The sequence below is a fragment of the Desmodus rotundus genome, chromosome 10 (genome assembly GCF_022682495.2).
Source record: "Desmodus rotundus isolate HL8 chromosome 10, HLdesRot8A.1, whole genome shotgun sequence".
NCBI classification, from domain to species: Eukaryota; Metazoa; Chordata; class Mammalia; order Chiroptera; family Phyllostomidae; genus Desmodus; species Desmodus rotundus.
This window is the reverse complement of record NC_071396.1, coordinates 3,951,906-3,970,723: the sequence shown is the minus strand read 5'-3', so window position 1 is coordinate 3,970,723 and position 18,818 is coordinate 3,951,906. Positions and strand designations below refer to the sequence as shown.

The window sequence follows — 18,818 nt, the reverse complement described above, 5'->3', positions numbered from 1 at the left end:
CTGGCCCATCACCCAGGCATGGCCCTGACTGGGAATCCAACTGGCACTCAATCCACTACTGAGCCACACGGGCCAGGGATATTATGCTTTTATATTGAAGTTTAGTGTTCTGACAATGTGGATTACTCAGATAATTCCTCTGGTAATCTACAGTTCCTCAACTAATCTACAGTAGGGTGAGTAAGAAATGTAGTCATTTTTGTCTACCTCTTGAAATACATTTGATAATAAGAGACAGCAGACCCACGTACAAATGGTTTTCATTAAGTACTTTAAAAAAGTGTTGCTTTAGTTTGAGTATTCACGTATCTCCTTTTCACCTGCTAACCAGTATACAGAGTAGACTTTTTGTCCTCTTCATCTTTGGGGTGGGAGATGTCTCTCTGGTCTCTGGTCTGGTGCTGGCTCTGTGTCCTGTAGCTGGGAACCCAGCCCTCCAGCTGCAGGGGACTTCCTCAGGGAGAGGATCTGTTCTTCTGTTGTGAGCTCTCTCTCCATTGTGTGAAACAGCTTTTGCCTGATAATGGGCATTGAATAAATGTTCAGGAAGAAAAAAAGGAAGCAGGACACATTGAGAAAATTAGAGAATACTCACTCTTCATCCCTGTAATTCAAAGTGTGTGTGTGTTAGCCATGACTTTATTTAGTGCATTTCTCTCTGATTTTAAAGTCATTTTTTTTTTGATATATGGCAGTCATATCTGCACATGTGACTTGATTTTAGTTCCTGTGAAGTGTCATTATACTTGGTGTTGGATTTTTTGCACTTAGTGTATTTGGATCTTTACTGTCTTTTCTAACTCTGGGATATTTATGATTTGTGAACTTGGTCCTTACAGTTATCATAATTTTTAGTAACATACAACTAACTATACTTTTTATAAATATGTCTGAGTAGTTGCAGAAAATTCACAATAAGTTTTTGAAATGTTAAAAAAAAATTCTCTTTAATTTTTCATTCTCCAAATCTTTGCATTGCTCTTCTAATATATTATACATCTAATACTTAAATATTTCACTATAGAAGGTAACAAATAGTGCAAAGAAAATCACAAAGTAAATTTTAGTGTCTTTCCCTTTTGCCTTGCTACAAAGAAGCCACGCAGTTCAACAGACCACATTCTTAGGACAGACCGTTCCTAATTTTTCTTCCAAGTTTAAAACACTCCCTTCATTGTTTAACACCTCATTGCAGCTGACACGTCCCCTGCAGTGTGAGTCAGCTGGAGGCTTTGCTGTGTAATTAATGCATAATTGAAACCACCTCCGCACAATTACAGTACTGGCTGTAACCCATGGCTTCGGTTGGCATAGATATTGTTTGGTTTCATGTAAAACTGGGGATTCTTCCTTCAATTTTCTAGCCCTGCAGTCAGTAAAAGAAACAAAACAAAATAAAACCCACCCTAACCTTTATCACCCTAAATAATGAAGTAAGGATACATGATGGAAGCATTAAAAAGCACCTTCCCCATTTATAAATATGACCTTGAGAGAGTTTCAGTGGGACTGTAAGTATTCAGAATAAGCTGGTCTGAGGATGCTCGTGATTCTGACCGAGTTCCAGCGAGGGGAGATGGCCCGGGGGACCCCCTTGCTTCAGCACTGGCCATAGGAAGTGCTGAAGGCCTGGGCAGGTAGCACGCTGAGCAGTTGCTGAAGTTGACCCTGGACCAGGAGTAGTTCATGTTCCCAGCAGAGCGCAGAGTGACTCAGCCACTTCGGAAAAGATCCAGGAGTCTCCTATTTTTGCTCATTACATTGAAGATACTCCACTGTCTTCCTCTGTTGGTGACGATGGGTCAGCTGTTGGTGTGACAGCCCATCCTGTGGAGGAGGTTATCTTGACCTGGCTATTTTAAAAGAGCACCGTAGTTTGCCATGAGTAATGCGCACCTGTACTTTAGCGCTGCCTATGCAGAATTCACATCCTTAGTTTTCCCTCAAAAATCTGGGCCAGAGAATATGCATTATACATGGCAAAATACAGTATCCGAATTTATCTATATACTGAGAAGTAGATTTCATATATATCCCACTTTGGGGTTCATTAGAATTAAATCTATGGATTGGCATTTTTCATCAGTTCTGTTTCTTTTCTCTTTAGATCAGTGATTTTCAGACTTTTCTACCTCATGGCACACACAGAATAGTTACTAAAATTCTGTGGCACACCAAAAGAATATTTTTTGCTTATTTGACAAAAAATAGGTATGATTTTGATTGATTTACAAAAAGGAAATAATAGTAATCACTTACTCTCTTTGCTCCAAAGTGACTTTCACTTTATTTTATTTTACTATTTTATTGTATTTTTTGGCATTAACAGTTACTTACCCCTTTATACCCTTCTCTGTCCTGCAATCACCACATTGTTGTCCATGCCCATGACCTCCACCAAAGTGACTTCTTAAAAAAAAGTCAGGTGCATGTGACTCATACAAGGATTTCTGGTACCAGTAATTAACCAGTGAGATGCAACTTTATTTTGTGACCCATAAGATGCAGCTCTATTCTATGACCTATATATATATTGTCCAACACAGGGTGTGTACACCAGACGGCTACTGTTGTGGTAGCTGTTGTCACTTTTTCTCTTGACAGTGTCAGGGAGAAGAGCTCAGTGCCCCAGACAAGCAGACAGCTGCTGCATGTTTTACACATTTTAGCATCACGCCAGTTAAAAATCTCTGCTTTAGGTATTCATTTTTGTTCTTTCCCCTTCCCCCCTTTTTGCTCTTTTCTTTCTGGGACTTAAATAAGATACACTTTAGACCTCTCATTTCATCTTTCACTGTCTCTTAAATGGTTCTGTTTTCCATCTCTTTTTCTGTCACATGCATTTTTGATACTTTCTTTAACAACTAGAAAGTTGTCTGTTTCTTTGGCCATGCCCTAATCTGATGTAAGTCTGTCTATTGCATTTTTGAATTCAGATAACCTAATTTTTTATTGCAGTGGTTCTTTATTGCAGTTCATTTTCAAACCTTTGATCTTTTAAAATAATTTTTCCCTTTATATATTTGTAAACTGTGTTATAAGCTTTGATCTTTGACAATTGCATCAGTGAAGTCCTTAGTTATCTTTTTCTTTTGACTGTTGTTTCATTCATGACACCTCATTTCCTTGTGTTTTTTACAATTCATTTAATGGTTTTCATTGTTCTCATTTACTCACTTCCTTGGAATTTTATTTTGTAGAAATTTCTTGATTTGCGGAATGTAGGTGTGGGTACTCCAGAAGAGATTTGCATTTGTGTGTGCTGAACATCTGGGAGCATAACCAGTTTAACACCACTTTAAGTTTGCTCTTTGAGGTTAACTTCCAGATAGTGTTTTCTTGTATTTTTTAAAATTCAATTTTTTTTTATTTAGGAAAAAGGAAAACCTGGGAAATATCCATAAACTTGTCCTGTATGTATGTATGTATTTATTTTCCTCACCCAAGGACATTGTTCCCATTGCTTTGGTGTGAGGGGAAACAGACAGACAGACAGATATTGATGTGAGAAACATTAATTGGTTGCCTTCTCTTACGTGCCCCAACCAGGAATTGAACCCATGACTTTGCCGTCTATGGGATGATGCTCCAACCAACTGAGCCACACTGGCCAGGGCTTGTTTTGTTCTTACAGTAACATAAAGTCTGGAACTTACCTAGCTATATCTCATTTGCATTTTGTTCTTTGACGAATTGATTGTCATTCACTAAATGGATGAATCAATGGACGTCAGAATATTTCTTCAAATCATATATTTCCATCTACCATCTCAGTTTTGTAGTTCTGGTTATATTTGTTACAATGCTTTTAGTTGTAAATGATAAAACTCAAAGTAGTTTTATCAAAAATAGTTTGTTGGTTCAACATAACTGAAAGGGTGAGGCTTTGGGGACAGCTGGGCTCAGACCTGAACTGATGCAATCAGCAGTTGGTCCCTCCATCTCTAGGGCAGGTTCTCCCCTTCAGGGACAAAAGTGATTATCAGAAATGTCAGGTTAGCAATCACTGACCAAGATAATGCCTGTTTCCCAGGAATTCCAGCAAAAACCGCAGGATTAATTCTCATTGGCCTGGCTTGTTTGTTCTAAGCCAGTCACTGTGGCCAAGGTTAAATCTTGCCTCAAATCTAAGTGAGGTCCAGTTTACAATTCTGAGATTTGATTTTGCTTGCAGTTGCCATGGCGTTGGCTAGGATTGGTGGTGAGCGGCAGGAAAACGGGTGGGCAGTGGGTTTGTTTCTAGTTTACCATTATACCAAACGTATCCCAAGACCTCTAGCTTTATGAGAGAAGGAGCTTCTGTGAGATACCCTACCTTGAGCAGAATTTGGGCTATTTCCTGTCCCAGGAATCTGTGAAATAGAGTAGAAAGCAAAGTTTAAGTCTAATTAGTTTGCCAGTGCCTTCCATGCACAGAATTCTGCACTGTTCTGGGTCCCTGGCTTTCCTGTCTAGGGCACAAGCGTCCCCTTCTTTCTGGTTAGCTCAGAGGTGCATTTAAAATGTTCTACTTTGTCCTACTTTGGAAAACTTCCTGGCGGTTTATTGTGAAGTCAAACACATGCCGTGACCCAGCCGTCCCACACGCAGGTGTTCATGTAAGACGTGAGTGCATGTGTCCACGGAAAGACACGCACAGTATGGTGGTTGCAGTTCTGTCTGTCACAGCCCCAACTGTGGAGCTGCCCAGACACTCCTCACAGGGAGTGCATACACAGACTGTGGCGTAGTCATACCCCAGCGTTCTCCCCAGCATCCAGAAGGGTGAGCTAGCACTGTGCCTGAGCCTGGGCAGATCTTGAAAACTTCAAACTGAGGGACAGAAGCCAGGCCCCCAAGAGCATGTCCTGTGCAATCCTGGTGTGCATTCTTACAGCAAGCAAAATGGATCCTGGGTGACAAAAGGCAGACTAGCGGCTGCCTATTCGGGGAGGGAGCCAGGAGGCTTTCTTCAAGGTGCACAAGGAAGTTTCCAGCCCAGAGCAGATGTCTTTGATCCCCGTTGGAGTGGCGCTTAGACTGAGTACACGTTCATGAAAACTTAGCTGTTTGTGACTGTCACTCTGCAAATTTTATGTGCTCCCCAGGACGTGCAATGGTGTATGCAGAAATACATGGGAAGAGAGGGAATGTGGTGTTTGGGAAGCATGTATTTATTCCCGTTGGAGGAGTAGCCTCACTCTCATATTTTCTTGTAGATGAGTTTTCATGAATGAGTCTATAGGCAGTAAAATGATTATCTGGGAGAAATTGTTAAATGACACAACAGTCTCAGCTTTCCCATCAGAGGTGCCATGGATATGAAAACACTCAGCTCGGAAGTGAAGTTCACTGTGACCACAGTCACTTTGTACTAACAGCTCTCAGGGTTACACAGTTAGTATCACTTCACGATGGATCCAGTATGTGGGATTGAAAATTTTCAAAGGATTCTGCCCAGTGTCAGCTCTCCTGCATCCCCTTCCTTCTTTGTCTCCCCTGAACTTTAGAAGCAGGGTGATACTCAGTGCAGTGACTGCATTGCCCCATTTATCTGGAGGGGGTGGACCATAGCTAATACAGTATGCTAATGACTATGTAGGAGAGAGAGAGAGAGTGTGTGTGTGTGTGTGTGTGTGTGTGTATTTATATTTTTTTAAACACTTTTAAAATGCTTTGTGAATACTAACAAACCTAGAGCTGGAAACAGCTCTGCAGGTTGCTGAATTATTTTTGAGAATAAGATTGATGGTACAGTAGATAATTGAATTATATAGATTTGTTCATTTACTAAATTACTAGCAACATTTACTAAAACTGACAATTGGCATACACTGATCTAATTTCCTTACTTAAAAATTTGCAAAGTGTCCCTGAAATTTGGTGGCATTTTCTAATTTTGCTGAAACATTAACTGTGAAAAGGGGCATTTGGTGAAGTTCGTGGGCTGGCTGAGTCACCTGTCTGGGAAGAAGTCTAGCCAGCCACATCACCTTCCTTTCAAGCCCTCTTTCAATTTATCATAACATTTCCCTCTAATAGCACTTGAGAAATCAAGGGTTGGTGTGGTTTTCTTTGTCGCCTTGAAGAGTGCCGAGTGCTGTTGAGTATGAATTGTATGTCGGTGCGAGAGACACTCACCCTGACCCGGCAGTGGTGAGCGTGTACTTTGTCCGACGTGCAGAGAAAGACCCACACTCCTCAAGCGTTATGATCTGTATACATAGAGCACGTTTAATTTGAAAATGTTTTGGGTTTAAACATCAGTATTTAAAAAATTATCACAAAGTATGATTTGTTTTTCCATTTTTATCACATTGCATCATTTGACCTTTTCTCTTGTTTTTTCAAAGATTCGTCCCATCAGATGAGAAGAAGAAGCAGGGCTGCCAGCGGGAGAATGAAACTCTGATACAGCGGAGGAAAGACCAGATGCAGCCCGGGGGCACTGCCCTCAGCGTCACGGTTCCCTACCGAGTGGTGGACCAGCCCCTGAAGCTCATGCCTCAGGACTGGTACGGTGACCTCTCTCTGTGTACTCAGGAGTTTCTGGTGGAATGAACAAGGAGCACATTTTATTGTGCATTACAAATAGAGCCTGTTTGAAACCAGGGGTGATGCTAATTTGGTCATCAGTAATACTGTCCAGTGATACCTACTGAAATCTCTATTTTGGATAGCGAAACTTCATTTTACTTGTAAGAAACACTAACTTCTGGAAAACTTAGTAGAAATTTTTTCACTCGTCTGTTTGTTCTGGATCAGCTTTTAGAGCAACACTTTCAAACAGACTTAACGTTTTGAGATCTGCATTTTAGATTTGGAAAATTCAGGTTTTCTGGTAAGACACAATAAGTAAAGGCATTGTTACATTTATTATAAAGGAATAATTTAATAAAAATAATAATGTGAGTACCCTGGTTTAGCCCTTTGATTATATTAAAATGTTCCTTAATAAAATACTGAGCTCTGTATAATATAAAGAGCCTTACAACCTCAGTTACATAAGTTACCTTAAACGATGTCACTGATCCAAGCTGGAGTGAGACCGCGAGTCTGAGAGTGTGTCTCTGTGGCGCAGAGAGCGCAGCACCTTAGACGGAGTTTTCCTTCGTAGCCCTGGTTGGTCTTCAGACCTTATGAAGTCCATTGGCAATACCAGTATGTTAAAAATGTCCTAAAGAAGAGAGGGTTCCTGTTTTATATTCGCCCCCAGTACCTACCCAGGACACATTGAATCATACATGAAGTGAGTAAGAGAAGAATTTCAGCTATCAAGTTTAAAACTCGCAGGATATAGGCATGGTACATATTTGTATCATATTATTTGCAGAAAATGAAAGCAGTAGCGTGTACAAGTGCCATGTCTGTGTCACAGAAGAGTGTGTGTGCATACTCACTAGGTTCCTAGCTGCTGGTGCCGTTCTAGGAGTAGCAGTACTTTGTCCTTTCAGGAATTCACTGGGAGGAGTGTTTGCATCACCCTGCTGCCTTGCTGGCCCAGGGAGACCTAGTAGGATTCAGCAGACCTCTGTCCAGCAGACTCTCTTTAGTTGGCAGGCACCTGGAGCTTTCAGCTGTGTGGTACAAGTTACATCATAAAATTAAGAGGCCATTTAATAGTGTGCTCCATCATCAAAGATGGTTTTGGCCACAGGGGGCATATACCCTTGAAAGCAGGGAATTTTTTATTTAAGACTCAATTGTAGTCTCAGAGATTTTGAACAGATTAAGAATTTTAAGCTGTGGTTTTTCATAGTAACTGATTTTTAGTATTTTTATTTACTGACTGGGAATTGAACTGGTGACCTTTTGGTTTGTAGACTGCTGTTCAGTGTACTGGGCCACGCTGGCTACGGCTGTTGAAACTGATCTTGCTGTAGGTGTTTCATGTGACTGGAGGATAAGCCTGGTTTGATGTTGCGTTGGATATGTAGAGTCATCCAGTGCAGTAGCTAACTTGGACCACTGGGCATCCTCAGGACCTTTTGGAGGAGTGTTGAGGTCAAAACTATTTCCATCTTAATACCAAGTGGCTGTTCTCGTGATTTATCGGTCCTCACACAGGGACAGTGGCACAGCCAGTGCGCAGGGTTCGCTGTCTCCTTTTCTGGTGTGCCATGCACTTCCGTTCCTCCTCCCTGAGAGCAGTGGCGACAGGCTGGTCCCCAGGACTCTGCTGAGGGTGCAGTGTGCCAGCATGAGTCATGTGAGCTGCTGAGACCTGCGCTGGCACAGAGGAGGTGCCCTGGGGAAGCTCACTGACAGTCACATTAGGGTTCTGACCCCGCCTCTTTGGTTCTAGGCTTAAGCTGTTCATGGCAATGTGCTTATGACTTCTCAAGTTAATTAAGTATTTTGTAAACCAATGAAATATGAGGGCCTGGAAAGGGATTTGTGGGGTTTTTTTAAAATGAAAACAACGTTAAATGGTTGGAAAAACAAATTGCTTTAAGAAAAACTTTATGGTGAGCAAAACAGTTATAAAACAGTTGGAAAAACTTTAAAAAGTCTGTGGTTTCTGTACTCGGATTACTTTTAAAATAATCAGAAGTCAAAAAGTAGGCCTTTATAGCTTCATAAAATTGTTGGTGACTTACAATAATTTATAACATTTTTAATTAAAGTAAAATATCTGTTTGAATTTTAAAAGATTTCCTTTTTTTGTTTTAAATCCTCACCTGAGGTCATTTTTTCATTCTGAGAGAGAGATATCAGTTGGTTGCCTTCTCATATGTACCCTGGCTGGGGATTGAACTTGCAACCTGTGACCTGACTGGGAACCGAACCCATGACCTTTTGGTCTACAAGACAATGCTCCTACCAACTGAGCCACACTATCCAGGGCTAAATGATTGCCTTTGAAAACCAGCTTTTCCAGTTAATATATCAGCTACTGTTCCCTGTTGCATTGGAGAAGTGGTCCCTTACTGTAGTTAATGCAACAGAAGGGGAGAAATAAAAGACTGAAGAGAGCCTTGGCTGGTGTGGCTCAGTGGATTGAGTGCCAGCCTGCAAACCAAAGGGTCGCTGGTTCAATTCCTAGTCGGCACAGATGCCTGGGTTGCGGGCCAGGTCCCTAGTAGGGGGCACACAAGAGGCAACCACACATTGATGTTTCTCTCCCTCTCTTCCTCCCTCCCTTCCCTCTCTCTAAGAATAAATAAATAAAACCTTTTAAAAAAGGGCTAAAAAGATCACATAGGACTGTGAGTGATGAATGTCGTTTAAAAGATTTAGGGGAAAACACGCATGGGATAGTTCGTCATGGACCCTGATGACGACGATGCAGCGGGAAGTTGTGGTCCTGTGCCCATGTGCCTCGCAGGTGTGGGCAGGATACTGTCTCGTGTGGAGGACGATGAGGCTCTCTCCTGAAGGGTTCACGGTGCGTGTGCCTGCTCTCCGTCCACTCTTCTCACCCCTCTCTGTTTGCAGGGACCGGGTTGTAGCCGTGTTCGTGCAGGGGCCTGCGTGGCAGTTCAAAGGCTGGCCGTGGCTTTTGCCTGATGGTTCACCAGTTGACATATTTGCTAAAAGTAAGATCCGTTTTTTACTGCTCACTCAGTATAGGAATGCTCTTGCTTTATTTAAGACGAAGAGCCCCTGTGTCTACATGAGATATGTGTATTAAACGATTCCCAGTAATATATATAATGTTGATTTTTAAGCTCCTGTGAAATATTTTAAAGCCTTTTTTTGAATATTAATATTTTCTGTATACATGAATTATTGCGTGCCCCCCAACATTAATAAATTTTAGGCTGCTTTAAAATCATTAATATTATTGCATGTCCATACATTGTAATTAAAATTGATGGCCAGATTATATCTTTACTGTAAGTTCCCTGATTGGAGGAGCCTTACCGCCTTGTGCACTCTTGTTTCGTCAGCACAGAAGAGTGTGGTGTAGAGGAAGCGTTCAGTAGGCATCTGTTATTTAAAGAGTGGGTGTCATGTGCCTTGTACCCTTTAGTGGCCATATATTGGTCACTAAAAAGTAGATGAATTTAGCCTGGGTTTTTTTGTTTGTTTTTTGCTAGTAGGGAGATTGCAATTATTATTTGAATTTGAGTACCCAGTTAAGTTAGTAGTATAGAATTACTTTATGAAAAACATTCTTATGAAACAAATGTTTGTTAAAAATGCCAACTTTATTATGAGTGTGGATTGTGCTGCTGTGCAGTCCTGCCTGTTTTTAGCAGTTTTGTTAGTGGGCCCACCATTCTTCCTGGCTAGAAACTGGCCACACGTGAAAGATTTCATCATGTAAGGGTCTCCGATATTTGTAACATTAGAATTACTTTTTATGTTATTTCTGGAACTTGAGTGATGCATAGACTTAATAAATGAAAGTTAAAAGATAAGGAGACATTGAGAATGTTATTAAAAAGTAAAATGTCAGTCAGCGTGAATACTGTGTTTTACCTACTCACCTTGTTGAATAGTATTGTAAAAATTATTATTAGAATGTCTTCAGGATATAAATGCTCTCTAAATTTCATTAAAGAGTATAGTGATGTTTTAATTTTCATTTTGTTCATATTGTTAATTTCTGAAATTTAGGTGTAAGAGCTTAGAGACTTTTTAAAAACAGTTATTAATAATGATTTTCTTCCATGAATTAGTCTTTCTCTTCAGCCTTCTTCTTCACTGACTCCTTTCTGTCAGCATTTAAAATGAAAGTGCTCTTGCCTCTTCTATCTTAAAAGCAACAGAATGAAGCAGACCCTTCCCCTTGACCTCACCTTTCCATCTGTCTCCTTTTCTTTCTGCTGTTACAGCTTAGCTTTTGAAAGAATTGGTCTCTACCAACTACTCACTTTTTCTCTCCAATTCCTAATTCACTGTGGTCTCATTTTCTTGCCTTCTGCTAAACTATTCCCACCAAACTCACCAGTGACCCAAATATTGAATAGATACTTTTGACCTCCTCATCAGAATTTGACTCCCTAGACCACATTTTCTCCTTTTTAAAATGTTACTTTCCTGCCACTTGTTATGCTTTCTCAGACTCCTTAGCTACTTTTCCTCTGGCTTCCAGCCACATATTTATGCTCTTGCTTCTTTTCCTTCCCCTTTAATTACAAATTCTCTCTCTATGGAGTTCTAATGGCTTTCCTTCACTATCTTTGTCCTCTTGAGTCTCTGGCTCGGTGTTCCGGGCCCCATTGCTCAGGATGGATGACCAGGCCACTTCTGGGTCCCATCGTGCATCGGGCTCAGCCTGTCCCAGGGCAGTTGATCTTCCTGTTCCCTCCCTCAGCCCCAAACTGCCTTTTCTGCAGTTAGCTTTTAAGTGATTTGCCTAAATCAGAAACTTAGGAATACATTATCTCTTTTTATTGGTCTCTTTGCTGATCCTGCTTGTTCTTCTTCTAGCCCCCCAACCCCACTCCTCACGACACTTTGAAAACGGTAGTGCCTGTGCGCACGGGAGAGAAAGCAGGTGCTGGGGATCATCTGTATGGACCGTGGCAAAAAGTTACATTTCCTTTATATTGCTTAACAATACGTCACATAGTTTTAGAGATCCTAAATATTGACATACGTAAAATGGCCAAATAAAAATCTTTTCAGAATTATGAGAAACTAGATTCCGCTTTTCTAAAGTATCATTTATTCTGTGTTTGAGGTGGCTGCACACATTTGTGATCAAGACTTTTAAATGATGATTTCTTCAGATTTTTGCTAGTTATCATTTAAAAAGAATTTTCATTTAATAATTTTTGTATTTTTTGTCTCTTTGTCATTTGACATGATTCTGTCTACTAAATGTTATTCAAGAGCACTGTTTTAGTTTTGTTTGCTTCTTTGTTCCCATGAAAAAAAGTGTTGACAAGGCTTTCATGCAGTTTGCAGAAAATGAGCAGTTCTGGGCCATGTGAAGTATTTTGCTTTGGTAGTCACTGTGTTACCAGATAACTGGCTTCTAAAGCTTGCTTCTCCTTTACTTTTTGCTGAGGCTTAAAGCCTTTAAGTCTTTTTTTGAATAAGAAAGATATTTTTTAAAGAAGAAAGATATTTTGTGGTAATGTCTTGGTATAAGCTTGCTTGCCACAATTGCTTCGTGCTAATATTTTGTATGATGAGAGAAACCTTATGTTTCTTCATTGTGGCTTAAACTTTTGGACCCTGATGTTTCCGCTTTACTTTAAAAATTTGTCTCTTCAGTTGGGAGAACAAATATTATATGAACTAAATCCATTGAAATTATTAAGGGGGACTGTATGCTTTTGTTGTTTTGGGTAAATCAGTTTAAAAAATATAATTAATGTGTATTTTTAAGAATGATTTAAAGCAATCATATTGAGAAAAGTGAACCATGTTAAGCAGAATAGGAAATATTGAGATGTGACTTATTTTTTAAAATTTGAAAAACAATCAAAAAATATTTTTACCCATAAAAAGCATTTTAAAAATGGGTTTTCTGAAATCATGACATAAAACCCCTTTATGTCATGAAGGGGTTGACATAATGAATTGGTTTAAATTCATTAAATTGAATTCAATTCAGAATGAGTAATGTGTCCAATGAGAGAACTTTTATTTATAAAAGCAAGTAATTTAGAAATAATGTTTGTGTTTTTTGTGGACACAAATGATTATTCATTTGGGATTTCCGTGAAGAATTGGACCTTGATTGGTTTTTAACACCAAAAGCCAGTAAGCCAGCAAGCATTATGGGACAAGCAATCTGTAAAGTAGCTGTCAAAAAATTAACAAAGTTAGTAATTTTCTTTTTAAAAAAAATCCCGTGCTACTTAGATGACAATGGTGAGAACAAGAGTCATATTTTATGCTAGGAAAAAAGTAAAAAATGGTGGAAGAAGCTAAATGTCTTCTCTGTCATGTGCACGATGTGCAAAATGACAGCTCCGCTGAGGTTAAATCATTGAATTATCTACATCTAGGTAACTTTCTCCAAAGGCCTTCTGGGTTTTGTTTTGTTTTGTTTTTTCTTTTCCCCTTTTCATCATTTCTTGCCAAATCCCACTAGTTCTCACCCCCAGCATATCTCTTGACTGTTGGTCTTGCCACGTGCACATCTCGCCAGTTGATCACATCTGCCTCTTTCCCTGGGTTTCTGTATTAATGGCCTTGCTCTCTGCTGAACACTTCGTGGTGCCTCTTGGTGCCTGCCAGCTCACAGTGCAGACTCTGGGCCCGCGAGCCGGCGGCACCGCTCCAGGCCTCTGCGGTCTCACCTCTTCCTCGTCCTCTGCATTAATCACCTTGCACACATGGTTCCACTGGATCTCTTCTGTTTCTAGAGTGAACTGTTTTCTCCTTGAGCATGCTGTCACTGCTTGTTCTGTGTTAGCCGCATTCTTGCTCTACCATTAGGGTGCTTAGATTAGTCGTCACTGCCCATGCAAGCCTTTTCTGAATTCCATGGTCCGGGTAAGGGGCTCTTGTGTGTTTCTGTGATGCCCTACCTTTCTTTATCATATTGCATTTGAATTGTCTTTCTTATTTTTCACGGGGCCATATGCATTTTATCTCACTTCTCATTTCAGTCCCAGTGGCCGGCATGTATAAACAACCCTCAGTAAATATTTGTTGAGTTGAATGTTTTAGAGGATGCCACAGTTTCTAGCATCAATTTCAAAATTCACTTTGGTTATAATAATACCTTTGGTTGGTAGAAGAAAAATTGTTTTATGTTTTAGTTTGTTTTAAGTTATATTGGGGCACTAATGTCTGCATTGGGTGTTTTTATTTTTCATAAAGTACTTTAATAATTTTGATTGCACTTTGAATAAAAAAAATATTTCCTCCCATATAGTTAAAGCCTTCCATCTCAAATATGATGAAGTTCGTCTAGATCCAAATGTTCAGAAATGGGATGTAACAGTGTTAGAGCTCAGCTATCACAAACGACATTTGGACAGACCAGTTTTCTTACGGTTCTGGGAAACATTGGATAGGTAATTCTGTTTCCGAAATGCACTTACTTCTACTTTATTGTATTGATTTTCCCGTCTCTTCAGTCAGATTTTACGTTCCTTAAAGTTGTGAACCATTTCTCCCCATTCCATTTTTTTGAACATTATCTGATTTGATGCTGAACTACAGTAGATAAGTAACAAAATAGCTTTGTTATAGTGATTTCAGAAACGGGTGGAAAAAGGGCTTCTCACTTGGTAGAAGGCAACTGAAGTCTGAGCCGGTAGACCTGCGTTTTAGTCTGGGTTCTGTGGTCTGGCTGCGTGCCTGGCCGGACCTTGTATTCTCTGCACCCACGAACTTGGACTAAGTTATCCCTATGGTTTTTCCTACATGAGAAGGTCTCTACCTCTGTCTTTGACTTGTGGGTAGCTCATGAAAGGAATATAGTTTCTGAATTTGTTTTAACTACTAGTATACAGTTATTAAAGTCATTTACAAGAATAGCAGTTTTGTAGTTGGAAAATAATTGCAGTTAATACCACTGAGTCTGTTGTTCTCTTTGAGGCACCCATTAAAATCTAACTTTCTTGGTCTAAGTCTCCCACTGAGTATTATGGGTTTCCTCAAAGTCAGCGGTGATTGAGGGTAACCCAATGGTTAGAATCGAAAATGTAGTAAAAAGGAACATGTATAATTCTAGCCAGAAGCTCTTAGATTATAGACTTTAATAAGAGGAATATTTCTTATAGTTTACTTCAGAAGCCTTTATATTCCCAAAAGTTACAGTAGCAAATTTCCAGGGGTTTTTTTTGTTTTTTTTTTTGTTTGTTTGTTTTAAGAAAACAAAATATCCTATTTCACTGTTTTAAAAAGTCACCTTATTTTTACATGTAATATTCTAAAAGTCCTAAAATTCTCAATAATCATTGTAACTTACTATAATATTATTTTTCAGGTACATGGTAAAGCATAAATCCCACTTGAGATTCTGAATTACATCATTTCCCCTTCTGCAAATCTGGATTAAGAAGCATTGGATATACCTTGATCTAAAGACTGCCTGAGAGTCAAGCTTTATGAATTTATCAGAAACTTATAATTAAGAAGGTCACATCGATCAAAAGACCTCATTTGATGCTTTATGCTTCAAAGGGATGGTGCCCGTCATTCATATAAGCAAACTTTTTGGCCTACTACTATTTTTTTAATATTAGCCTTCTAGTCTGTAATGGAAATTGTATATTTTGATAGAAGTTTTTTCTCCATTGGTTAAACTAGCATTACTTAAAATGTGTTTCTTTAGAAAATAAATATAGGTTATAAATGTGTGTATATTTAGAGGTTATATGGCTCTCTAAGCCATCTTGCTTCTGATTTTTCATTGCTCTATAATTCCTTTTATTGAAAATACTGTGTTATGAATGATATTAAATTTTAGTTTCTGGAACTTGCAAAACCAAGCAAAGGGATGTGACTATTTTGAATGAATCAGAATGTCAACCTGTATGTATACTATATCTATACTTATTCTTTATTTAAAAAGGAATAATGAAAAATCAAGAACAAGTCTTCAGCTTTGGTTGAACTGTTCAGCCTTTTCCAGACTTCTTTACTTATATTGAGAACATTTAATGAATGTACATGCTTCTCACTGACTTTGGGGATTTTAAAACTTAGAATGATATATTTCTGTCTGTGATATCTTTCCACTTGAAACATCTCAAAACACAGATTGAAACCTTGTAGGCTATAGTACTTCTTATTTTGGGAGCCAGAGTATGATTTGGGGGAAGGAAATGTATTAGTTCTACTGCAATGTAATGTTAACTTCCTTATCTTTTCTCATAAATCCACCTTTGATTCTTAAGTTGTAGGGTATGGGATTTTGAGTCTTCTGTTTCTAGGCATGTTGACCTCAGTCCTTATTTTCCATTGTCCCTAAATATTGATAAACTCTCCCAGGCACCAAAGAACACATTTGCTTAACTAAGTGTCTGAACAGAAACAAGATAAAAACACTGGTATTTTTATGTGCGTATTCAATATTGTATGAAATATAAAACCTATATTTTAACTTAGTAAGATATTTTACTACTTCTCTACTTTAGACAGTGTTGCATCCATAGTACAACGAATGAGCCTTTTCCTTGAGTCTTAATTTCACATTTTATTACTTAAAAGCAACTTGGAAACTCGACTTGCCTAAAGAGTTTTTACCATTAGAATTGTTGCTGATCATTTATCTCTCTCCTTCCGTTCCCCTCTTCTCCCCCCAGTGATTTCTCTTAGTTTGACATATTTTTGGTAAACATCTAACTCTTTCTTACGTTTAGCTGACATTGTCTAGCCTCATTTGTAAATTTAATGTTATCGTAAAAATGAGAAGCACTTAACTTACTCTTTCAACCATGAAAGTCCATACCAATAGGGAATAGAAAAAAAATACTTATTCATGTGGAATTTACTAGGTTTTTCAGAAGAAAAGCAGTCAGCATTTAAAATTATAAGATTTTAGAATATTTATAAGGTTTGAACAGATTCTGTCCCCTTCTCTGCATCCTCTTCTTGAAAATAAGAGAAAAATTTTTTCACATTAGAATATCAGCATATAATTCTGTTTTCAAAATAAATTATGTATTGTATAAACTTTCTCAGTGATGAAAAGTCAAAGTCTAGAATCTGTAATATTTTAATGTAAGATGACTTGTTAAGACTACTACAAGTGGATATGAACTACCTTTCTATAAAGATTTTTAGTATTTATACTTATGTCATGTATGAAATTTACTTGATAATAGAGTGTGGTTAAAATTGGGAACATCTTCTTTAAACAGGATTTATTTTTCTATCTTGAATTTGCCTTATATGTATTCAGAGGCTTCTGGAAATACTGTAAGGAACATTAGGAAAAGTACAAATATGCTACACCATGTATTTTAAAATCAGACCTTAGCATGTACCTATTTTGTCTTTTTCTGTTTTTGGCAGTTCAACCCCTTATTTAGGTGTATGTAATTAACTTACAGACATTAATTCTTAAACAAAACACCCAACTCAGAGCCAATTACTATTGATTCTCTCATGACTCCAGGTCCTACAGCAGCAGCTATCACAGTGCCTTGCACATAGTAGGCATTCAGGAAATATTTATATACATGAATCAATGATGTATTTTCAACATAACTTAAAGTACTTTGTACTTGGTCTGGGAGTTTGAAAATACAGAATTACAGGGAACGAAGAGGCATTTGAAGACACTTAAATGGAAATGAAGTACCCATTAATAAATTTGACTTACCCATAAGTTACTGTTACGAGGCCCCTTGTCTTGTCCCAGCGGATACAGAAAGCTCTACTGCATTGTTCTGTGGACACTCTTCTGCGTCAGGGAGCAGTGAGAAGCATCAGGTTTCCATCAGCAGCTGTCCACCCTGATGGCAGGTTGGAGCCATGGCAGGTAGTGGCCTTGGCAAAATACCATTTCCCGAGTTCTGATTCTGGTCTAAGTTGTCTGGGGTGAGACCTGGTCATCAGTGTTTTTAACAAATTCTTCAGGTCCAGAAAGGATTGAGAATGACTGGTATTAAATGTGATTTCTTCTCCTTAATTTTTTTCTTTTTTGTGGCCACCCTTTGCACTAGACCATCCCCATTATTGGTGGTGTTGGCCTATGGTTCCACATGACAAAATTGGTTTTATTTATTTAATATAGGAGTATTTTGCTGTTTAATATTTAAACAATGTTTAATATATTTCATTATAAACTAGTGTTGTAGTTTATGATTTGTTTTCCATGTGTCCATATCCTTTACTATTTTTTTTTCTACGTAACAGCAGTATGACAACAATTCATACCAAAATAACTAATTCATGGAGGAAAACTTCATAATTTTTAAGGTAGAAGGAAATAAAGTATTAATTTCTTATCTGCCATGCAGAATGAGAGTTTGCTTATGAAAAGAAAGAGGCATACTTTTTAATTGGTCTACACAGAAAAGTAAATTATTCATTTAAATAAAATTAATGATCTAATAAACATTGAAGGAAATATTTTTCCTAAATAAAAATTTTTGTGACTCCTAACAAAATTAAAGTGATGACATTGTTCTTTATTGGAGGGTGGGGAGGAGGCCTTTAGTTGCCATATTTCTTACTATATAACAACTCCATTTTATCAGTGTCAACAATAGAAACGATGATAGGATACATGTGTGTGGCCAGAAATGAAGTGCCACTTCGTCAGATAACCTGTTATCTGAGTCTTGTTAGCTAGTTTATAAAATTCTCTGTGACCGATGGTTTATTTTATAATACAAATACAGCAATTACAAAAGCTGGTCAAAATGAAAGAAAACATGAAAAATAAATTTAATTTAGCCTTAATGTCATTTGACTGAATTTTTATTGTTTGGATTTGACGTTCAACTGGTTACACTAATGGTCGTATATTCATTTTAGAAGTAAAAAATGGAAGAGGTGACAAGTTAAGATTTGGATTAGAAGTTTGGAAATGCCTTGTCGCCATCACTTTTGGATATTCGCCGACCCGAAGCATGGCATTTGCGTTAATACGTTGGGATAAGAAGAATTGAAAATGTGTAATAGATATATAAAAAATTACATTTAGTAAATGTGTAATAGCTAATAATTTCAAGATCTGGATCTGTTTGGGCGTATATGTATTATTTCAGGTAGTGTTTTGAATAGTACCTTGGGAATTATAAATGCGTGCCATTTCGATGAGGGAAGCCATGAAATAAACTAATTTTACTACCAACATATTTAAAAAGTGGGGGTGGTTGTAAGTGATCTGAGAAGTTTTTTGGCATTGAATTCCATCTTATCCACTTTAAATTTACTAAAAGCTACTTCACTTCCAAGTGTGAAGATTGTGCGTGACGGACTCGGGGTGGGCACCGTGGGGCACTGTTCGGTCACCGATTTGC

At 38.3% G+C, this 18,818-nt stretch overlaps 1 protein-coding gene across 2 annotated transcripts in view; it reads left to right on the top strand.

The window, feature by feature from the left end:
- Positions 1-18,260, top strand: part of CDC73 (cell division cycle 73) — an 82,359-nt gene extending 64,099 nt beyond the window's left edge. The window contains exons 14-17 of one of the 2 annotated variants that reach the window (XM_053912374.2): positions 6,333-6,494; positions 9,418-9,518; positions 13,769-13,910; positions 14,828-18,260. In XM_053912374.2, the coding sequence (XP_053768349.1) occupies positions 6,333-6,494; positions 9,418-9,518; positions 13,769-13,910; positions 14,828-14,864 (442 nt within the window). In that variant the 3' untranslated portion in view covers positions 14,865-18,260. The remainder of the gene's footprint in view (positions 1-6,332; positions 6,495-9,417; positions 9,519-13,768; positions 13,911-14,827) is intronic. The other variant, XM_053912375.2, reaches the window with a different exon arrangement.
- Positions 18,261-18,818: the final 558 nt, after the last annotated feature.